The sequence below is a fragment of the Macrobrachium rosenbergii genome, chromosome 3, assembly GCF_040412425.1.
Source record: "Macrobrachium rosenbergii isolate ZJJX-2024 chromosome 3, ASM4041242v1, whole genome shotgun sequence".
In the NCBI taxonomy this organism is placed as follows: Eukaryota; Metazoa; Arthropoda; class Malacostraca; order Decapoda; family Palaemonidae; genus Macrobrachium; species Macrobrachium rosenbergii.
In genome coordinates this window covers 90508903-90533902 of record NC_089743.1, presented here as the reverse complement: position 1 = coordinate 90533902, position 25000 = coordinate 90508903, and the positions used below count along the sequence as shown (strand labels likewise).

Below are 25000 nucleotides of genomic sequence, written 5' to 3'. Positions count from 1 at the left end.
ACTTGAATACATTCTGCTACTTTTAATGTTTGACCTAATCCTTCCTACGGTCACCCTAATCCTTCACTGTCATAAGTCCCAAGTGATTGAAGTTGAATCTGATTCATAGCAAGGCGGTTCTTGTCAGCAGTTAAAGTACTGGCAGTCTAGAAATAGGGAAGCCTTCGTGTCAGGAAATAATTTGATAATTTGACAGAGCCCAAGGTCACGAGAATCGTACCTCAGTAACTATGCTCGACAGTATACATGTTGGTGGATTGGTAATTCGGTACCTGAAAAAGAGCTTAATATGCTAATATTAGCGCTCATTGAAGTTATATGCTATCATCGTACTGCGGGGCAACGTTGCCAAACAAAATATTCGTCGAGCATATATTAGTAATATGGACTTTTACCAGGAATATTTACATTTGCTTTGTAATTCCATCCTGCAAACGAAGATGCAAAGAAATTGCAGCCTTAGAAATATTCATCGTACTTTTTGATCGTAAGCTTTGAATTGAAAATACAAAAAAGAGATTTTTCGCAATGGTGTCAGTTTAGAGGAGTTACCCGCAGAATGGAAGCATCGTAAAATGTATGTATTTTTCCCGTAGGTTATTTTCGAAGGAAATTGTCATTGTTAGATAACTGCTTATAATAACTTCCAACAAAAGCACCAAATTTCATGGAGGGGCCACCAATTTTCATGTTATATATACACATAAATATATATATATTTATAATATTATATATATATATATATATATATATATATATATATATATATATATATATATATATATATATATATATAGTTTCTATGATAGATTTTTATTTTTTTCCAATTTTTATATTTCTCATTTGTGTTAACTAAATCTTCAGTATTATCATTTTGTCATTTTTAATGGGGGGTTGGGGGCACGTGCCCAGATGCCCCACCCTAGATCCGCTAGCGACCAAAAGCGATCCATGATCAACACAGGAAAGCTAAATCAATTAAACACCGGTTAAAATGATATGAAGAAGAAGAAGAAAATTAGAATTATTAGGCAGCTATACACACAAACACACCTGTTGACATTCATACACATACACCCCCACACACACTACACAACCATCAGCAACCTTCCCACGGCAGAAATATTTCTGTTCCTCTGACCCACCCTTCGTTTCCGGTGCCAAAGGCACCCGGGAGTTCAATGCAGATAATGCCACCAGGTCATTTTTCAATGACCGAAGAATCAAGGGGGGAAAATTTTAAGTTAGATATATGTCGGCTCCTTGTTTTGTTTGCAGGACGTGAGAAAAGTAAGAATTTAGCAAGAGAAATAGATCATTTTTCGTTTAAAGGAAGTTCCGTGGGAGTACATGCTCGTATCTGATAAGATTTCTTCTATTTTTCATTAGTTACCCAGCAAATGATTATGACTGATTATCCAGTATCACTGACGTAGGTTTTAGTTTTGAGCAAAAGGAAACTATTGTGCCGGCTTTGTCCATCCGTCCGGCCTCAGATCTTAAAAACTACTGAAGCTAGAGGGCTGCAATCATCAAACATACCACATTGCAGCCCTCTAACCTAAGTAGTTTTTATTTTATTTTAGGTTAAATTTAGCCATAATCATACTTGTGGCAGCGCTATAGGTGGCAACATTGGCCACCACCGGACCGTGGCTGAGTTTCATGGGCCGCTGCTAAGAGTTTTATGGGCCGTGGCTGAGGCCACCACCGGACAGAAAACTCGATTGCACCGAAGAAACTTCGGCGCATTTTTTACTTTTTTATATTTCCTTAAATTTATTTACTTAAGAATTGGAGCATCTTTCCAAAACTAAAGAATTCTTGAGTTACTTTTTCCTGAAGTTCCTTTTTCATGTTGATCCTAGAGTTCCTTTTTCATGTTGATCCTGGAGTTCCTTTTTCATGTTGATCCTGGAGTTCCTTTTTCATGTTGATCCTGGCGTTCCTTTTGTATGTTGATCCTAGGGTTCCTTTTTCATGTTGATCCTAGAGTTCCTTTTTCATGTTTTATCCTGGAGTTCCTTTTTCATGTTGATCCTAGAGTTCCGTTTTCATGTTGATCCTGGAGTTCCTTTTTCATGTTTTATCCTGGAGTTCCTTTTTCATGTTGATCCTAGAGTTCCTTTTTCATGTTGATCCTGGAGTTCATTTTTCATGTTGATGCTGGAGTTCATTTTTCATGTTGATCCTGGAGTTCCTTTTTCATGTTGATCCTGGAGTTCATTTTTTTCATGGAGTTGATCCTGGAGTTCATTTTCATGTTGATGCTGGTTCCGTTTTCATGTTGATCCTGGAGTTCCGTTTTCATGTTTTATCCTGGAGTTCATTTTTTAGAGTTCCTTTTTCATGTTGATGCTGGAGTTCATTTTTCATGTTGATCCTGGAGTTCCTTTTTCATGTTGATCCGGAATTGTCCGAAATGCTCATTATCTCAAAGTACGCTGGAACTTTTGAGCATTTCCAACGATATAGGAATATGATGTCCTTATTTATGAATCAGAGGGAAAGACACTTTTGGAAAAGGAATTTAATGAAAACCTATTCAAAGCTTAATGATTAGGTAAAGGGTCTGATAAGAATATGTGAAGTGATAAGAGGAAGTATGTTAAGAAAACACTTTGTGGTCGAAATATCCTTTATTTTAGAGCAATAGATCAAAACTGATTTTTTGTTTAATGAATTTTTATTTCCTGAGTGTTGTGATATCGATAGGAAGGTTTCAGTAACAGGAAACCACCAGAGATGAGAATAGCACAAGAGACCATCAGTTTAAATTATCAGTCAGAATGTGCTGGAGTGTGGTTAGGCTATACTTAACAATTACAAACTGCTGTTCTTTCGTAAAAGTACAGCAGCGTCTAAAGTCAGACCTTCAAGGCTGAGGCAAATAAATAGTATACAAAAGTGACGATATTTTACGTAGGCTTGAAATGAATACATTAAATTAAGAGCATTAGGTAGGGCTTTGATATCTTGTCTTTTTAACAGTGCAAGGAAACATCTATTCTACAGTGAAGGAGATTAATCAACATCGATATTAAAAATGACGTATATTACGCTTCCTCCGCGAAGAATAGAAGGAATTTACTTATCAGTAAAGTCAGTGAGCTTATGTAAACGTAATTCTAGGAGGTGTCTTCTTCTGCCATTCGAGAAGCTAAAAGCTCTCATGCAAGGGACAACCTTCAGTTCCTTAAGAAATCTAAAACAACGCTATTGCTAAGACCAGATCAGGAAGAACGATTTCAAATTGGGCTCTTTCCTGGTCCGGTGTACTGGCCAGTTAAGTTAATACGGTAAAAAAAAAACAGCTGAACATCGCTTGTAAAAGCAGGCACATGACTTGTGCTCTTCTACGAGGCAGATAACAGAAAGAAAGAATTAAGATGCAGAAGTAGGAAGTGACAGTTCGGAGGAGAGTAATCTGACGTGGAGTTCTTTGACAGGAGGTCATCCTCAGTCGAAATAAATGGAATACAGTTTGATGAATTTTGAGTACTAAATCACACGAACACAGTTATATATTTTAAATGTAGACTGGTCAGATATTCGTCTCACGAATCAAGTGTGCCTTATGATTACCCAAAAAGAAAATTTAGACTCTTAATGAAATTCAAATGTAGATGACACACAATCTCATGAATCAAATTTCCCGAACGACCTCTGATTGCAAGTTACAAAATAGACCTATGATGTATTCCAGATACAGATTACTGAGACATTTATGGTAGAAATTTGAGAGCATTATTGCCGTTCAATTTTTCCAGTCTAAGTTCCTCCTCGCAGATTCGTAACGACCATATCACTGCCATCATCAATAAACGTAGATCCTGTGTCGTTCACGGAAGAATTCCGGAGTCGCGACTACCTGGAGGAGTGGAAAAGACGTTTGTTACTATTTTGCTTCGTGGCGCGCAAAAACACGATTACAGTAATGTCATGAATGCAGTACGAATATCTGAAAAATATCCGTGGAAGGTATGTGTTTTATATATATATATATATATATATATATATATATATATATATATATATATATATATATATATATATATATATATATTTATAAATTATATTATATATATATATATATTAATAAATAAAAAAACATACATATTACATCCATATATACATACATAGGCTAATACATATACAGGCCTATATGTATATATTCACATATATGTATATATGTATGTATGTATATATACATACTTATATACATATACGAGTATATGTATATATGTACTGTATGTATGTATATATACATACATATATTTACATATTTTTATATATGTATATGTTACAGTCAACATGCGTAATCACATTACATAATATGAAATTTCAGTCATCACGCGTAATGCACTTAGGGACATTTACATCCCCAGGAGCTAGTACTAAACACGGCGAAACAGCGAGTCACCTACACTATTTCGCCGGGTTTAGTATTAGTCCCTGGGGGTCAAATATTTCATAAATGTTTAGTACTAGCTCCTGGGGGATCAAATGTCCCTAAGTGCATTACGCGTGATGACTGAAATTTCAGTCATTACTGATTACGCATTTGACTGTAACATATATACTGTTATGTATGTATATATTATATATGTATATACATTTTATATATATATAATATATATATATATATATATATATATATATATATATATATATATATATATATATATATATATATATATATATATATATATATATATATATATATGTGTGTGTGTGTGTGTATTTGTGTGCAGTTGCAGAGACGGACGAAAAGGAGGTGAGGCATGGTTTTGTTTATTGGCTTGCCAGAAATTGCAAAAAAAAAAGCATAAACATTCAAATCAACAAAAAATAAAAACGTCTGGGGTAAAGAAACCATTTCAGTAAGACACAAAAACTTAATAACAAAAGAAAAACACCAGACCTAACGCCTCACCTTTTCCTAAAGTGTCTCAGGACTTCAAACTAAGAACAAAGAAAGACTTTATGCTATCAATTGACTGGGAAAATACGACGAAAGGACTTGTTTGACACTTCGGGATTAAATATCAGAGAAATGGGGATTTCACCATCGACTTCTATTACAATGTCAAATAGCATTCGCCCCTGTATTAGCAAATTCCTTCCTCCACACAGAGCAGCCTGTTCAGTGAATGACTCCGTAATGTTAACGAGGATTTTTTCTCGCCAGGTATGTTAAGTTAAGTGTACCTTAGTTTAACCAGACCACTGAGCTGATTAACAGCTCTCCTAGGGCTGGCCCGAAGGATTAGACTTATTTTACGTGGCTAAGAACCAATTGGTTACTTAGCAACGGGACCTACAGCTTATTGTGGAATGTTTATATAAAATAGGGAATCCATGAAAGTGGAAAGTTAGCAGAATTTCTTCGTCCTCTCTAGGTTTATCTTCTTGGGTGCGATAACATTTGGAAGAATTTGTAGAATACTTTCTTAATCACGTTGTCAGGCTTTGTAAAGAAGACAGTCGTTTGCTATTATTCTTTATATTTTATAGACGCCAAATCTTTTGAATCTGTTTTTGTGGAATGTTAACCCAGCTTTGCCTGTAGCGCTCGGATAGCTGAAAGCAAAATCATTCACAAAATTCTAGCGTTTGGCTTAACTTCTCAATGCCGAGTAGGTGCGGTCCTTTTATTGAAAGACTGTCTCCACAGGCTTAAGAAGATTGTTTTGGATTCTTAGAACGTTTCACTTGCCAAGGCGGGGTATTTTAAAAGATGGTTGTGTTCTGTGAGTCTGTTTAAATTTTTAGTCTAAATAATCTGGATAGCAGATCGTAAGAGCAATTGGAAATAAACTGAGGTTTTTCCATTCGCTTACCTTCACATTGTCACAATGTGAAGGTAAGCATATCTCAAATGAAATATCATTGTAACTGAAAATGTGATTATTATCCAGATAATTTAGACTAAAAATTTAAATTGACTCATAAAAAACAGCCATCTTTTAAAATACCCCGCCTTGGCAAGTAAAGCGTTCTAAGAATCCAAAACAAACTTCTTAAGCCTGTGGAGACTGTCTTTAAATAAAAGTACCGCACCTACTCGGCATTGAGAATTTAAGCCAAACCCTAGAATTTTCTGAATGATTTTGCTTTCAGCTCTCCGAGAGCCATTGGCAAAGCTGTGCTAACGTTGCACAAAAACAAATTCCAAAGATTTGGTGTCTATAAAATATATGAAGAAGAATAGCAAACGACTGTCTTCTTTACAATGCCTGACCACGTGATTAAAAAGTATTCTATAAATTCTTCCAAATGTTATCGCACCCAAGAAGATAAACAAAAACAAATTCAAAAGATTTGGTGTCTATAAAATCCTCTGTCGTGAATGTGACAAATCTTGTAGAGGATTTACAGGTTAATCTCTATCGTAGAATCCTTCAACATAACGTTCTGACGGATATGGATATCAAAATTCTGCTGTTTTCAGTTGTATAAATAATGTATTGTCATCGACAGTATATTTCTACGAAGAAGCTTTGATGAAGTTAGACAGAGAGAACTCTAGTAGGTCAGTCGTCACCAAATCTCAACAGTGTGACCAATCTCGTAGAGGAATCTTTAACTTAAGTGACCTGCATCATTTTGTGTGTGTATATATATATGTGTGTGTGTATATACATACATATATATATATATATATATATATATAAAATGTATATATATAAATAATATGCATATACATATATATATAATATATATATATATATATATATATATATATATATATATATATATATATATATATATATATATATATATATATATATATATAGATGGTTGTGTGTGTATGTCTGGGTTCATGTACATAGGTAGACAGGACAATCTGTAGCAGAGGTTCTACTGTACATTCACACGGCCGTAAAACATTTAATCTAGTCTCTCACCATTAGCATTCGGATGGCGAATCGAAACCTTCGGAAACCGACCCTCAATATTCCTTCTGGAGCGCCGTATAAACCCTCTGAGCGAGGTCGACCATCCCCCTGAGGGAGAAGTTGAAGGGGGACTGCAAGCTCCTGTATCTGTAGTTGGGATTGTAGTGGGGATTGTAGTTGCTGGGATTGTAATTGTGATGGTTGTAGTTGCTGTAGTAGTCGTAGTATTGGTTGTAGTACGTTTCTTTCTCCATGGCCTCGGCCTCGTGTTGCGCCTCTAGCTCCTGCTCCTTCTTCAGGAGACCGACGAGGGTGAGCGTGACGACCACCAGCGTGATGATGAGGATGACGGTGTTGCCGAAGGGGTATTTGAAGAGCTTGAAGATCTCCGCCACGAGCTCTTGGTCGCTGGTGAACTTCTTCTTTGGTTCTGCGACGGCGACGCTGGAGGAGGAGGAGGAGGAGGAGGAGGAGGAGGAAGAAGAAGAAGGAGGGTCTTCTTCTCCTTCGGGAATAGAGGAGCCGGTTTCCTGCTCGCGAGAAAGTGAAGAAGAAGAAGAACGCGGGTCGTCGTTGTTGTTGAGATTTGCTGCTGACCTAACGGCCTGGGCACTGCCTCTTCCTCTCGGTACGTGTTGCAGTCCGCTGGCGGAAGCAACGGCTGCATATATCAGAATTAAGGCCAAGATCTTCATGATGGCGAATGCTGCGATCTGCAATTGAAAGGAGGCGGCATGTCAGTCTCCGTGCGTCTACTCTCAACGAAGTGATAGAGCATTACATTAAGCAGATATAAAAACCCTGTTTTTATTGTGACGTGATCTGGGTTTTTTTATAATGAATGTGATGATGTAAAGGTTTTTATATCCTTTACATCATCACATTCATTATAAAAATCTAGATCACGTCACAATGAAAACATGGTGTGACGTGATCTAGTTTTTTCGTAATGAATGTGGTGATGTAAAAGATATAAAAACCCTGTTTTTATTGTGACGTGATCTAGTTTTTTTATAATGAATGTGATGATGCAAATATACCATGAACAACGTACAAGTAAAGATGGTCTCCAGGATATATAAGAGATAAAAATACCTTCGTCAGGCTCCATAGAGTAGAATAGCCCCGAATACAGTTGCGGGGGCTACACCTGAAGCATTCATGATTCCCTCCAAGTGACGACTAGAATATTTATAAACGTGGGGGTCAGCAACCTCACCAGTTAGTCACAGGACCTTAATTTCTTTTAAGTTTCCAAGAGAATTTTTGGTCGATGGATGTCTCTCAAGTTTCAAGAAAGTGAATTTCAGTAACTTTTTTTATTTTAAAGTTGTAAAGAGTCTTCTTTCTAACTTTTTTTTTAATTTTCTTATGTATCCAACTTGTGAAAATGAGTTTGCGATTCTATATATAAGTTTCTTGAAAACAAACTTTATCAAATTCAGTTTTTACCACAAACAAAGATTTTAACTTATCGACAGAAATACTGAGTAAGTTTCACCTTTGACCTCAAATGCATCTCGTGACCAAGAGAAGCTTCATTTAGAGAAAGCTAATGGACTGCGCTCTCCTGTCCAAACCACATGCTGGAAGAACCAGTTTCTTTTTCGTGCGGTTTCCAGGATTTTTCCAGGATTTATATCCAACGTACAGTCGATCAAAGTTGTTTAGCATGGAATCCTCCACGCGTTATGATTGATTGACTGATAGCATAAATAAATAAAACATGCGTTGCAATTTCCAATGCCATCGCTACACTTGTCGGAATTATTTATGAAATACAATAATTGGTTGATGACTTTCTGATATTGATGCTCATCCTGAGGATAATCCTTCAATCCTTTTTCGTGTAGGCATTGTCTAAGATGACCCATTAGAATGACCTTTGACCTCTGATTTCAGATGTAAATAATAACCTAAGAATGTACAACACCTTATTATTATTTCTAAAAGGAGACGTTGCACGGGATGAAATGCCGTCAAATACTAGTTATCTCTCTCTCTCTCTCTCTCTGCTCAGTGGTCTGGTTAAACTAAGATATACTTAACTTTCTCTCTCTCTCTCTCTCTCTCTCTCTCTCTCTCTCTCTCTCTCTCTCTCTCTCTCTCTCTCTCTCTCTCTCTCTCTTCTCTCTCTCTAATGCATATTTTTCAACCTATATGAGCATTCGCCTTCAACCTTGAGAGCCTGAATTGACAACGTTTGGTGTCCGAAGTATGTATAAGGTTTTAAAGAAAGATAATAGACTCGAAAAGTTAAATAATGATTAAAAATAGTTTTAAAAGTAGTAAAGCCGTAGAACCAATTATCGGCAAATGACCAATGAACTGAGATCAACTTACGTTACAGAGGCGTAAGAACTGTGAAAGAAAGAGATTTAAAAAAGGGGACGGTGGGTGGGTTTTGAAGTTCTAATTATACATCAGAATAAAAAGTATTAAACTCAGAACTCAGGATCACAATGCACTCGCAGCTTTACGTGAATAAAACATGAGAAATGACTCGCCGTGGAAAGTACAGGACTAGAACAAACTCCTCCGATGTACTTACAGTTACGCGAACAGCAATCCACACTACTAAACTCCTTTTTGGAATCACGTTACTTCGTCGGTCAGCTCGTCAGTCGATACACTTTTTATAGCGCGTGTGCACATACAAACAGCAAACACAGTCAGCAGATCGATAACTGGATAAACAAACAAAACTCTGGCGGAGAAACACAAGACGCACCGGCGTCTTCCATTCAGTCTCCCAACTTCTCCACACAGCTCTCTTCCTCAGACTGTGAGGCGGAATGTAGGGAACCCCGCGCGGCAACACTCACGCTACGTATCATGATTAGCCCGCTTGCGAAACCGTTTTGGTTTTGCAACAGTAACTCAACTGCGCGTCATCAATCAGGAAAAGGAAAACTTAGCGGAAAAGATGAAGGGATTGTTGATAAAATAAAGCTGAAAAAAGGTCGTGAATGAGAGGTCTCGGTGAAGGAAGGGCTATTTTTAAGTCGGTTGGATGGAAGCGGTTCTCAAGATACTCGAGTTGTGACTGGGAGCTTAGTCGAGTGTCAAGTCCCGGTTGAGAGAGAGAGAGAGAGAGAGAGAGAGAGAGAGAGAGAGAGAGAGAGAGAGAGAGAGAGAGAGAGAGAGAGAGAGAGGAGTGGGAAAGCAATGAGAAACTATACAATTATCAAGGTTTTTTTATTTCGAGACTTATCATGAGGGAAATAAGCATAGGTTCAGTGTTTGACAGAGCCCCTACTGGAAAAAAATGGAGACAGTGATTTGACATTTTCCTTGATGCAAGGAAACGTTACCTAAGTGAAAAAAAAACACTCCAATAATAATAATAATAATAATAATAATAATAATAATAATAATAATAATAATAATAATAATAGCTGTTTGTTTCCAGGGCATTTAATTTATACAGAGTCTTCTCTATTCTTCTTCTTATCTTTTTTTTTCTCAGCCTCTACCTGGTATATCAGGTTTCCCCAGGACATGAATAACCGACTTGACAACGGTACACCCCCGCTTGCTACATATATCCTGGTAACCTGCATGCCATTCATTCATTCACCCTTTTGAAAATGAACGCGAGAGAGCCTTTGAAACGTCAGGCTAAGAAAATAGGACTCTTTGTATGTCCTTGGGAAACCTGATCCACTAGCTACAGCCTGAGGAAAAAAAAAGATAAGAAAAATAGAGAAGATTGTATAAATTAAATGCTGTGGAAACAGCTATAATTTTTAATGCAATTGCCCACAGAGAAGGTCTCCTCCCGAATAATAATAATAATCATAATAATAATAATAATAATATTAAATAACTAAGGGGAAAAGTATATCTTAGTTTAAGCAGACCACTGAGCTGATTAACAGCTCTCCTAGGGCTGGCCCGAAGGATTAGATTTATTTTACGTGGCTAAGAACGAACTGGTTACCTAGCGACGGGACCTACAGCTTATTGTGGAATCCGAACCACATTCTGACGAGAAATGAATTTCTATCGCCAGAAGCAGATTCCTCTAATTCTTCATTGGCCGGTCGGAGAGTCGAACGCTGGGCCAACGGCGTGCTAGCCGAGAGCTCTACCCACCCTCCAACGAAGAACTGCGAATAAGGGGAAATAACCTAGGCCTAATTTGGGCAAAGATGTGACGAATAAGTCTGTGATGCCAATCGTGAACAGACGCCAAAATCCAGTTTGTGAAATAGCGCGCCAAGCCAACAGAATAATAGGCCCAGGTTGCAAAGGTCACCTTCATTTAGCAGTACAATTGCAACGGCAGTCTGACCTTGATCAACGATGTGCAGGTCACGTGTGACGAGAAAGAATGATAAAGGAATCTTGTATCCAGACACACGAACATTGATGTGATGCAGATAAACATTATGGAAATACTCACAAATATACAGAAACGTACATATGCATACGCATAATGAATTATACGTACGAATACTCATACTTCGGTAAACGCTAAACGTGCACAGTGGTGTTTTGGAAAATTATACTTATACGCGGAACTTTGTAAATACGATATCAATAAAATCTTTCAAGATTTTATCCTTATAAAGGAGGGTTCCAGGACATTCCGGTTCTCGGCGAGTGTGGTTGACATGAGGTTGCTGACCCCATGACACTTTCCACCTTTCCACCCCTTGCTGCTACCCACCTGAGTCGACTTACCACCAGATGTTTAAGCCTCTGCTTAGATCAACCGAAGCATGAAAGATTCCATTTTTTTCTGGACCCTATATATCAAACTAAGTCTTTTTCTGATGAATATATATATATGTATATATATATATATATATATATATATATATATATATATATATATATATATAAATTTATATATATATATATATGTGTGTGTGTGTGTGTGTGTGTGTGTGTGTGTGTGCGCGCAATGGCATCATCAGTCCTTCCTTCTCAGCGCTAATACGCATTTGTGTCCACATCATAGTGGCCTCGTGAATTTCAATGAGAGAGAGAGAGAGAGAGAGAGAGAGAGAGAGAGAGAGAGAGAGAGAGAGAGAGAGAGACGAGTCCTTCACGAGGAGAAAGTGGATTAAACTAATGGAGTAAATAACATGACAATGTACGTAAACATCCTGAGCTTCCGTAAATAAAGAGAATAAAAAAAAAAAGTTGCTATCTGTGTCCCACATCACGTAGACCAGGCCACCTTGTTTCTCGAACAAAAGAAAGAAGATAAGCCGGGTTGCGACCTCACCCAATGACGTACTGTGGATGGCAAGACGCACGCGCAATAGGAACTGGGGAGAAAGGTAATGGTAGGCCGAAGGAGATGAAAAGAAGGAGTAAGAAGCTCTCAAAATAATAACAGTATATAGAGAAACCTTCAGCTTTTCCACGGTCGATAAAGGCATTCCTTCTCCACCAAATTACACGTCTAGAACCTGTTCTGTCAGTAGTAGCGAGTGAGGTGGTTTCGCACGTAGGCCAAAACTCGTTTCGTAGCCCTCATCATTTAGCCGAGGTGGCATACTAACAGATAACAGGAAGAGGATGTTCGGTCTAAATGATAATTTTTCAATCGGGGACACACATGGGACACCCTCGTCAACACTGACACGCCAGTTTTTGAAATCGAGGCGCTTCACGAATTCGTACGAACACGTCGTTGTTTGAAAGCTGGGACGATAAGGCCTGATGAAGACGGGGAAGTCGCCATCCAGATTACTAATGAGTTGGTAACCAAGACGTGAGAGTGTTCTTGATGAGTTAGTCCAGGCTAGAATCCGATAAACCACTGCTCCTCCCCCTACCACACCCGCTGGTTAAGCTGAATATTTCGTGTAGTTTCCGTAGATTTTAACCGTCTCCGCTCACATGACTTTCAGTGAATGTCTCGTAGTTGATTTAACAGGGACATCTTAGGAAAACCAGACTGTTGACGCTACACTTTCAGCTGTGAACACGGGTGATTGACAGTCAGTATTCATCTGGCAGCAGTCTCTCCCAAGTAAGACTAGCTGGTATATTTCTTCTGTTACAGTCCAAAGCTTTCCACAGTTACTCATTACATTGCCTACGCCTCTATAGAAAATGGGAACTCAGGTGTTTTGGTTCATAATAATTGTTAGCATTGCACATAACTTTAATGGCTCTCATGTAAGTTTTACTAGAATACCTCGCAAGGAGCTCAGCGATCTTTAGAAGACCTGGAGTTCCCGCCCAAACCCGGAATAAAATGAAAGTGACCGATACGGTTGCATAAAACGACGCATAAACAGGTCATCAGTAAGCGCACAGCGAACGACGTGGCCAAATAACTTACTCGCAAGCAAAAAGAAGAAGAAAAGAAAAATGAAAGAGGGAAGTCGTCCAGCGAGATTTTCATTGACGTAAATCTTGACCAGTCCGAGTAACCGCCGTCGGCACGAGATGGCTAGACTTGCAAGACCGGTTCGGGAGAACGCGCTGTGAGTCAACCCTGACTTGATAATTTTCTGCTGTTCTTTCCGCAAGTGGGTTGCGTGATTCTTCTTCCCCTTTTTCTTATTTTTTTTGCTAGTCTAAAAGGCGTGGCTGGGAATGATTAGGCGTTGTTTACAGAGTCGTTTATCCAATGTTTTGACTTCTTGAGACAACGATAGATATTTTTACATTCTGAATTATAATTTTGACTTTGTACATTGGAAGTAAAATTTGATATTAATTATTTAGGGCGGAGAGGACAATGGAACGGACAGCCTAATGCCCTTTATTAGCCCAGGTCTGAAGAAAACAAGAAAAAAGAAGGAAGAAGTGATATACCATTCTGCCTTTTAAAGGAGGGAAGGTTATACGAGACAGGGCAAACGAAAGCGGAAAGAGAACTCCGAAGTTGGACAGTAAATGACTGTTAGAATAACACGGCTGAGATCTTGTATAGATATGAGAGAACCATATGGAATTATCTGAAGTTGGATTAGTGCCACAAATATCACTCGACCAGGGGTTCCAGACCAAACGTGATAACGATAACTTGTTTGGTCGGTAGCCGTGAACGAAGACAATTTTAATTTGTAGAAGAGTTGATTTGTTTAGAACTCTTTGTAAATTCTGCATCAGAGGAAGAGTGTCATTTCTTTGCCATTTTTACGTTTCACGTTTTTATGACTCAAAATTGGTCTAAATTTCCTTTTCTAGGAAGAGAGTCTAATTTAACTCCTTATGTTCTGATTTTTATGCTAATAATGTGATCAAAATAATGTTTCTCAGGAGTTCAAGTGTTTTGTAGCTCGGAATATTTGATTGAATGAAGAGTTTTTAAAAATAAATCAAAGTGGGTTTACTTTGACCTAATTATAGCATCGAAGAAAACTATGGCAAAATTAGGGTCCGCTGGATAATTTTTTCTTATTCCAAAAAAAAAAAAATTTCTATTTTACTTTTTTGCTTGTTTGCCCAAGTAATGGGTTTCGTGTATACCATATGGTAGGAAGATGAGCAACAGACTGGGTTTTGATTGAAGTAATTGAGCGTAATATCAAATGCAGTCAAATTAGGTTAAATGGCGATAGTCCTGAGCAGTGTCGATATAAATTAGATAACTGATTGACTAATTTGTTGTTTGGCAGTTAATCACTCACTGTTGTTTTTCGATTTTTTATGCAATGTAAGATGTAGCTCGAGGTAACATTGTTTCTCTCTGTTTATGTACTTTCTGTCTCTGAAGATATGCACAAAATAAAAATATAAATATTTTATTTCAATATTTTAAAATTTAGATATATATATATATATATATATATATATATATATATATATATATATATATATATATATATATATATATTTTTCAGAAAGTGTAGCCTTTTAAACAAAGGAACGTGCCCATACCCCTATTCCCCTCCGATGTCGCCCATACCTTCTTGTTCTGTATTTCAAGACTAGTAAATCCTGTCACTCGTATGGAAATTCCCGTGTTGCAATGGATTCAATTGATCACAAACGCTGCTCCACTGATATTGAATCCAAAGTCACAAACGTGGATTGTGGAACATTCTGGTACAGCTATCGAGCAAATCTGCTCGTGGTGCGAGCCGAATTTGGGAGCATTTGCGAGATGAAATGGCAGTTATTATCCGAACCAACGAGCATCACACTTCAGCCTTTGGCGTACACGCCCAGGAAAGATCTCTGTAGACCGATAGTTACCATGGCTGTCCCCCCTTTAGGCGGAACCACAACCTTTCACCGGGAGATTAATGAGGAAAGATAAGGTCGGGAGTCACTATAACTTCTGCCGGGACAGATTTGGAATTCTCCTTCGTCCGTCTAACGAGTGTACAACTGCTCACTTTCTTTTGGACGGATTTGGAATTCTCCTTTGTCCGTCTAACGAGTGTACAACTGCACATTTTCTTTTGGACAGATTTGGAATTCTCCTTCGTCCGTCAAACGAGTGTACAACTGCACACTTTCTTCTGGACAGATTTGGAATTCCCTTTTCTGTCCGCCTAACGAGTGTACAACTGCACACTTTCTTTTGGACAGATTTGGAATTCTCCTTCGTCCGTCTAACGAGTGTACAACTGCACACTTTCTTTTGGACAGATTTGGAATTCTCCTTCGTCCGTCTAACGAGTGTACAACTGCACACTTTCTTTTGGACAGATTTGGAATTCTGCTTTTCCGTCTAACGAGTGTACAACTACTTATTGTCTTTTGGGAATATCCCTAACCTTTAGACCAAAGTCTTGCCTTCCACAAGGTCCTTGGTGCTGCATTCCTATGGGAAGGCTTATACTCTTGCCTAAGAGTGACCTGGACCTTGTCCAAGAGTGACCTGGAAGTAGCTGCAATGCAAGGTAACCCCATTCTGTCCACTGGCCCGAAGCTTTGCAACCAGACACCATTTATCCTGGAGACCAGGCGCTCGCTTACCACCACGGCTATCACAACACCAGATGATAGCAATAATTAATCACTTTCACTCATAACTGACTGAGTGATTTCCCAATACTGACGTTAGAGCAACGAGGGCCATCGTGGTAAAAACGGCGATGTGTGTGAATAATTTTTCTGCTGAAAATGCAAACAAACAAATCGGGCAAGAGAGAGAGAGAGAGAGAGAGAGAGAGAGAGAGAGAGAGAGAGAGAGAGAGAGAGAGAGAGAGAGCTCTTCTTCTTCTCTTGGATACATCAAAGGCGAAATCACATTAAAAACTCACGATGTGAAAAAGATAGAAACTACGATTCCCTTCTAAAATAGATGTTTTACTGCCATCTCTCTCTCTCTCTCTCTCTCTCTCTCTCTCTCTCTCTCTCTCTCTCTCTCTCTCTCTCTCTCTCGTCTGCCATAGCCTGAGATGCCTAATGTATAGTGACATTTGGAAACCCTGATATATACTGCAGATGGAGGGTCGGGGTTGAATGACCCTCAAGGATAAAGTTACCTCAGATCTTTGTTTGTGTGTATGACCTGTGGCCCGAACCTTGCCAAGGCCACAGCGGAAACGAGGAAAGTAAAGGAAATAGTGACCATAAAATGGAGGGAACGATTATTGAAAAAGGAAGCTATGGGAGAATTCTGATGTTTGGTTCAAAGGAATCTTGAAAAATTACTTGACCGAGGAATTCGAAGACTTATTTTGAAGCAATAAGAACAAGAACAGGAAAACTATCCATTTATCTAACTGGTACTTAATGCGTTGCAGATGAACATTGTTTCATTTGACGTAACTCAGTTGTGAAATATTAATCAAGAAAATCTCATACAACGTTTCTAACGGATTTCATCTTTGAGCACGACCTTGCCATATCTCTTCTATGACTGAAACCGTCTCTCATGCCATTTATATTAATTAATGATAATGAACAAACGAGGCGGTATCTTTGAAGTCTTCCAAACGCGAGAGAGAGAGAGAGAGATTTCTCCTCCTCAATGAAAAATATGGTTGGCCTCACATATCAAATGAATATTCCGCAAGCGCGAACGATAGGAATGCTCGTCGAGATGTGGGTCAAGGAAGTGAGTGCCGCTCGCATGCGCGTGCGCACGAGTTTCAGATTTGCGTCCTGAAGGTCCTGCTAAGTGGTTGCTTTCCATCTCCTCCCACCGCAAGCCTTCTGTCTCTGCCTCTGTGCGCGTCCTCGTTGTTCATTGGTCAGCGAGTCTGGTTGCTGCAACGGGATTGGCTGAAAGAGATGCATCTGCAGCCTGTGGAGATGGTGATTGGCGGGTTTCTTCGGGAGGATAGAAATGAAGTGCCTATGGAATTCCTCCACTTATTGGCAAGTCTGCTTCTTCTTCTTCTTCTTCTTCTTCTTCTTCTTCTTCTTCTTCTTCTCCTCCTCCTCCTCCTCCTCCTCCTCCTCCTCCTCCTCCTCCTCCTCCTCCTCTCTCTCTCTCTCTCTCTCTCTCTCTCTCTCTCTCTCTCTAAGGGGATGCTGTATCCAGATACCAAATGAATATGGTTTTTTAATTAATGCAACTGCCTCTTCTTCTTCTTCTTCTTCTTCTTCTTCTTCTTCTTCTTCTTCTTCTTCTTCTTCTCTCTCTCTCTCTCTCTCTCTCTCTCTCTCTCTCTCTCTCTCTCTCTCTCTAAGAGGATGCAGTATCCGAATACCAAATGAATATGGTTTTTAATTAATGCAACTTCTTCTTCTTCTTCTTCTTCTTCTTCTTCTTCTTCTTCTTCTTCTTCTTCTTCTTCTTCTTCTTCCTCCTCCTCCTCCTCCTCTCTCTCTCTCTCTCTCTCTCTCTCTCTCTCTCTCTCTCTCTCTAAGGGATGCTGTATCCGAATCCAAATGAATATGGTTTTTTAATTAATGCAACTGCTCTTCTTCTTCTTCTTCTTCTTCTTCTTCTTCTTCTTCTCTTCTTCTTCTTCTTCTCTCTCTCTCTCTCTCTCTCTCTCTCTCTCTCTCTCTCTCTCTCTCTCTCTCTCTCTAAGGGGATGCGGTATCCGAATACCAAATGAATATGGTTTTTTAATTAATGCAACTTCTTCTTCTTCTTCTTCTTCTTCTTCTTCTTCTTCTTCTTCTTCTTCTTCTTCTTCTTCTTCTCCTCCTCCTCCTCCTCCCCTCCTCCTCCTCCTCCTCCTCCTCCTCCTCCTCCTCCTCCTCCTCCTCCTCCTCCTCCTCCTCCTCTCTCTCTCTCTCTCTCTCTCTCTCTCTCTCTCTAAGGGGATGCGGTATCCGAATACCAAATGAATATGGCTTTTTAATTAATGCAACGGAGAGTAAAAACAGTTTGTTAAGGAAAAGTGGGTCGAGCTACCGCGACAGAGCCTCGTGGCCTGATACAACACTTATCAAATGATGAATCGGGACACTGCTATATAGGCAGACAACTCATGTTAATTGGTATAAGTAGCCCACGAGGTCAAATATTGAACACCAAGTATAACATTCTAATGAGAAAGCCACCTGCAGGGATGGATTTGCGGTCCTCTACGTTTTGTGTAAAAAAATGTCAGGATAAAGAGGATTACGGTATTGCAAAGCTAACGGTACCAATCCGGTAACTAAAATCGATAGCTATGGTTACAAGAAAATTTTAAAAGCTTCGTCTTAAAAGCTTTCAGTTTGACACAGATATTCAAGATGCTACTACAGTATAATTTGTCAAGAATACGCTAAACAAAAGAATTCGTTTTCAGTTTGACACAGATATTCAAGATACTACTACAATATAATTTGTCAAGAATACGATAAACAAAAGCATTCGTTCCAAATTTTCAATCAAACGCTTCCTAGTCAGGTAATCGAACTGAGAATATCCAACAAATATTGCAGTTGATAATTTCTATCTAACAACTTCAAGCGAACATCTTATTAATTGTTTTTTGACCAGAGAAATGAATATAACACGCCGTCATCAAGAATCAGGAAGTAAAGATCGAAAAATAAAACCTTCGCTAACTTTAACCACTCTCCCCATTTTTTCACCGACATCAGTAAGCGGGTCAAAGGGGGCCTCCCTCTTCTGGGTCTGGCGTTCGAAGCACACCTACTTTCCCGTCCCATGATCTACAGATGGGAAGGGAAGGACCGGCTGCCGGCCTCAGCGGGTATTAGTACGCAGGTGAAAATAACTTCTTGGCTTAGGGGTCTGAGAACTAGTTTTCGCTGTGTGGTATAGACAAGCGATTTGCAACAGTCAAAACAGATTCAGAGCGATATATGGCAGGTACAACGGGGATTAACAGTGATATACAATAGACTCCACAGAAATATACATAGCGACAAATTGTCCAGTTAACATAGATTCATAGTGAGAGATCACAGATTCAACGGAGATTAACAGTGACGTAGAACAGACTCCACAAAGATATATATAGCGACTGCTAATAAAGTCAGTTAAGATTCACTGAGATTCATAGTGATGTCGACAGTGATTCATAACGAAATGTAATAGAATCAACAGAGATTCACAATGGCAACTTATAACGTCAATAATGATTCTCAGCGATGTATGATAGTCAAAATAGATTCATACCAATGCATCAGAGTTATCAGCGATCTGTAACAATTGATGACAGTCATAGAATTAGGTAATCGAGATCTTCAACGATGCATAATAATCTCAGACATTCACGGCAATGCATTTGAATGCCATCAGATATTCGCAACGACATATGAAGTCCACAGCAATTCGCCGACGTCCTTGAGGAAATATTGACGAAAGCATCCATTAATTAGATAAAATAAATAGTTCCCGGCAGAATTTCCGTTGGCCCCTTAATTATCTTGGCCCTGAAGGGGGTTGGATAGACCACGGCAACTGAAGGTCTCCACAGATTCAGCCTAGGATGAACGTTGACCAAGTTGCATGCACACCGTGAGCTGAAATGTTCGCTGGAATCAATCACTCTCTTTTTCGTCCATCTGATATAAGATTGGGGATCACTGAAGGCAAACGGAATCATTATTATTTCAGTTATTTCAATGATGAATTGGCCTTTAAGTATGATGAATTGCCATCGGATGTTAAAGCACGGATAAAATTCAGACAAGAATCTTCAGCAATAACTTCTTCGTCGAGGAAATGACTATAAAAATTGAATCGGTAACAGTGGAAATATAAATGAAAATGAATATCTTCCATAAATTCCGTAAAGTATAATTATTATTATTATTATTATTATTATTATTATTATTATTATTATTATTATTATTATTATTATTATTATTATTATATGACCTGCACCATTTTCATTGTAGGAAAATGACGGGTGGAATCTATTCAAAGGCTTCGTGTAAACAGTGGAAATAAACTTTACGTGGCAAGAATTTGATTTCCTCTTGTTCTAAAGAGGAAGAAGGTAAAGTAAGAAAAATGTTATTCGTTACTGATAATACCTCTAATTTTATTTATTGCTTCTCTTCATGCATGCTTTTTCTTGATGCATTCTTGTATTCTTTAGAAAATGTATGTAAGGTTATGAGTAAAAACAAGAATTCGTTATGTCTTTCTGATCGTCCGATCTGCGAAAATAAGAAACGTCAGGTCTGATCAGTACTTGGATGGGTGACCACCAAGAAATGCCAGGCTTTATCGATATTTAAGCTCCTTGAGTATTAGAGGGGCAAAGCTATAGGGTCTAGCAATTTCATCCCAAAGAGAGGTAGTACTTCGTGGAGCCATCCCATTTCAGGGGAGTTGGGTGTGGATGGGAAAGGAATATACTAAAAAAAAAAATGTAACACGAGAATCGTGACACTTTATATTGCCGAAACAAACTGGAAAGAAGGAAAGGAAAAAGACAAAAAATAAACTAGGTAAACAAATTAATAAATAAGAAAAGCGAAAACGAAAACATAGGAAAAAGACGGTCAGCCATTTCGTTTTTAATGTTCACTTTCTTCCCCGATTAAGATGGCGAAGGCGAACTGGCCTCGCGCGACTTTCTCCAGGGGAAAACTTTCGAGAATGCTGAAGCGGCAAAAAGCGGTCGAGCTCCTCTTTAACCGGAGGCAGGCTGCAGGCTGAGTGGCTTTGATTGGTGGGCGTGGGATTGAGGTTTGTGTAGTGGGGGCGAGGGCGGGTTTGTTTGGAATGGAGACAAGGTAGGCTAGATTTGTTAGTTTCAAAAAAAAAAAAAAAATTGAAAACTAAATTAAAATGATCAAAAACAGAAGTCATAGACATAGAGAGAGAGAGAGAGAGAGAGAGAGAGAGAGAGAGAGAGAGAGAGAGAGAGAGAGCGACGTCAGCCATACAAGGGAATTGGCGCCTTATGCAGATGCTATGACCTTAGCAGACCCTTCACCGACTCCCTGTGTTTAGCGAATATTAAGTGTCGTTTGTAGCAACACGAAGTACTAATCGTTCTATGCATGAATAATTTTCTTTTTCTCGTAATTATCTTTACCGTTTGAATTTTAAATTTTCCTCACTAATCGTAATTTTACTACGGGGCACCCAATAAAACTCTGATGTAACTTTCTGGCTGCTAATCTTCAGTTTACTGTAACAGTGTCTTAATTCATCTCCTCAGAATGATTTCCTAACGGGAACCATCAACACCTGTAAGTCGCCTAGAAGTTGGTCAGAGTTCAAATACAGATCTCATTTGTTCTCATACGTGCGAGGAACTACACGAAAAACAACTCCCGAAACTTCACTTTTGACAAGAGAATGGATACAAATTCCTTCATACGTCAGAGATAATATCCGACCTTGCCATGTGAGACTGGTTACATTAATTTATAACCCGGCCGCGACTGGTTTCTGAGAATGATTTGCAGGAGGTCTGAAATTACTGGACGTACGGAATCCTTGTCCCTACGAGTAGACATTCTAAGGATCAGATTGGATCTGCAGTTCTGCCATCAGTGAGGGAAGATGCTAAGCGGACTTACTTGTCACACTGTTCCTAATTGTTTGCTACTGTGAACAAGCAAGTTGCTTCCTTTTAAGGGTACGCGTAATCTATTTTAGGCGAGTGCAGTTTATATTACATTACCTTTCGTAAACCACATATTTCTACTCGAAAGTTAACTGAAAATGTAGCAGTTTCCTATTTTCGTACCTCAGACAGCGTTAAGGAAGCCTGCGTGAAATGGGCCAAGGCTTATTTCATAACTGAAATTAAATGTTTTCAACATTCATTCAAGAAGACTTTAGTTCCCAGAAGGTTATATAGCTCCCCTACCACCTCCAGTGTGTTAATTTAATTTGCATTAGAATCAATTTTTCTCTTCCCTTCTTCCTGCGTACAACGAAGGTGCCGATCTTTGATTGGCAAGATGAGACCATGAACGAATTCACACTTTGCCACCATCATTAGCTATTTAATGCAAAATGCTCAAAAATGCCGAGGAATGTAACAGTGTGACACCGATTTCATGGGCCATAACTTCTCCCGCAGCTCTGAGGAGAATAACCCCTATTAAAGGGCGTTTAAAATGGAGATGCTTATTCACATCTCTGAAGACTGTTTTCGAAAGTAAATGCCACAAAATCTCACAACCACCTTTAAATACCGACTCTGTCTTATTCCTTGGAATGGCATTCATCAGTGAAGAGACTCGAAAATCATCCTTTTACGAAATGAACCTTCGAAGCGCCTCGTGAATGGGATTACTTTTTGTTTTTGTTTATTTATTCTGCTCGTCTCTAAAAACACAGTAACTTCGCGTGTACAGTTTAACTTGGAATAAATTCGAGATTTTCCTTGACTAGAATACTAAATCTAACCGTAAAAGGCAACCTTGAAAAAACGTCAAAAACCTCGTAAGCTGGCCTTCATGTACCACTCTTCTTCCCTAAAATGAAATACACTTTTTAGCCGTTCGTCTTCCCTCCAAAAATTCCATGAAAGGACATCACACATATCTATCTTCTCTGCCACTTTTCTTCCCACCCCCCACAAAAAAACCAACCTTGAAAAACCTCCATGACGTGGACCTCTTTATTTTGTCACTTTTTTTCGCTTGTCACAGCGGGAAGTCGAAAGCGAAACCGACCTTCGGAACGACAGGCGAGTTTTTGCTTCGGGTAAGAGTGCACCCGTTTTTAGGACCCAAATTCAGGCCCGCCGCAGTTCGCCGGTCCCCTCCCTCGGGCTGTCATTCATTGACCAGAATTTCAAACCTGTTCACGCAGACTCCAAGAGAAGAGGAGTGTGCGGATTAGCATGTCTGAAAGGCGATTTCTTTTGTCTATAAACGCGTGAATCTTCTTCTTCTTCTTCTTCTTCTTCTTCTTCTTCTTCTTCTTCTTCTTCTTATTATTATTATTATTATTATTAGATAAACACACTTCAACAATCTTTTCTTTATCAGTGAAAACTGAATATTATTATTATTATTATTATTATTATTATTAAACTGACATACTTCAACTACCTTTTCTTTATCAATAAACACTGAACAATATTATTATTATTATTATTATTATTATTATTATTATTATTATTATTATTATTATTAACAACCTTTTCTTTATCAATAAACACTGAACATTATTAACAAACTTTTCTTTATTAATAAACATTGATTATTTTATTATTATTAACACACTTAACAACCTTTTTATCAATAAACACTTTATTATTATTATTATTATTATTATTATTATTATTATTATTATTATTATTATTATTATTATTAATCGACTTTAGCTTTTCATTCCAGAAAATGCAATCGGTAAAATCTAGAGAAGCCTCTTGGTCAAGGCACCCCCTACCTCCGGAGGTGGGGGTTCAAGAAGAACAAGCAATAATCACTGTGCGCAGTCATGTTTTCGACATAAAATCTCCCACAAGTGGCTGAGCAGAGAGATGCTTCGAGACACTCTCGTGCTTGGGAAGGTCACGCTGAAACCGGTTTTAAATGGCTTCGCATAAAAACAGGCTCTTTAATGAGCTGGTAAAAGTTGGTTGGCGTTACGTTTCAGTTTGTCGCTGGATATCTCGCTTAATCGGGTATTTGCATCTTACGTAATGTATTGGAGAGTAACTTAGTCATACGCGATATATAAATATATACATACATATTACATTATATATATATATATATATATATATATATATATATATATATATATATATATATATATATATATATATATATATATATACTAAATCCTCATTCAAACCGGATGGTATCAAATGAATATTTATTCAGATAAAACAAGCTTTCTTGGACAAACATCTTTATTAATATATATCCGTACATATATATGTATGTATATGTATATATACAACCAAGAAAGCTTGTAACTTTTTCTGAATAAATACATACATACATACATACATAATGATCACTTTAATATATATCTACTAATACAGAACAATTGTGTAATTGATAAATTAATGTATATATATATATATATCATATATATATATATATATATATATATATATATATAACTGAATCATAAAATATGGAACGTGATGATATATATATTTATGTATATATATATATACAACACATATATACACATACATATATATATATATATATATATGCAAATATATATTCACATATATATATATATATATACATATGTGTGTGTGTGTGTGTGTGTATGAACCCATAAATAAGCCAGCTAATCGAATTCACTTTACCTTGGGTAATGAATGGCTTCCACAGGAAGTTAATGATCAGCTATGTGCTCACGATTGTATGCATTCATTCATACGACCTCGCGCACGTAAGAATGATAAATACACAACCAACCTGGCAAGTTTGTCATCGCGAAAGACAGCAGCAATTCCGTAAAATAAAACAAAAGAAGAAACAGATACGTAAGAGTCCAGAACCGCCTGCTGTCTAACTGCTTCCAAAATGAAATAAAGTTACCAGCGAAGTAAATAAATACTTCACCTGCGGTCAAGTCTTCAGGCGCTTACAAGTCTGGGACATTACCTGAGGCGAGTTTGGAGTTCGGTGGCCAAGCCGCAAGAGAAGATCTTCACCTACTTTTATATTATCATTATCATTTTCTTTTCCTTCTCTTTTGTTATCTTTCCGCCGGCATTTGCTTTCTACTCCAGGAGCTATTTATTCGCTATTCCTTTGCGGCGAACAATAGAATATGCATTTCGCCCGGGGTACTTGTCGAAGATGTACGTATTCAAAGCACGGTGTGTTTGGCCGTTCCGTACGTTTTACATGGGTTTGTT

The 25000-nt window shown here is 38.2% G+C and overlaps 1 protein-coding gene across 2 annotated transcripts in view; it reads right to left on the bottom strand.

Annotated features, from left to right (window-relative positions):
* Positions 1–2625: 2625 nt before the first annotated feature.
* The window catches only part of LOC136827577 (uncharacterized), a 25073-nt gene continuing 2698 nt past the window's right edge, over positions 2626–25000 (bottom strand). The window contains exons 1-3 of one of the 2 annotated variants that reach the window (XM_067085060.1): positions 9454–9689; positions 6912–7615; positions 2626–3871 (exon numbers count right to left, since the gene is read on the bottom strand). In XM_067085060.1, the coding sequence (XP_066941161.1) occupies positions 6956–7597 (642 nt within the window). In that variant the 5' untranslated portion in view covers positions 7598–7615; positions 9454–9689 and the 3' untranslated portion in view covers positions 2626–3871; positions 6912–6955. Of the gene's footprint in view, positions 3872–6911; positions 7616–9453; positions 9690–25000 lie in introns of those variants that run through there. The other variant, XM_067085066.1, reaches the window with a different exon arrangement.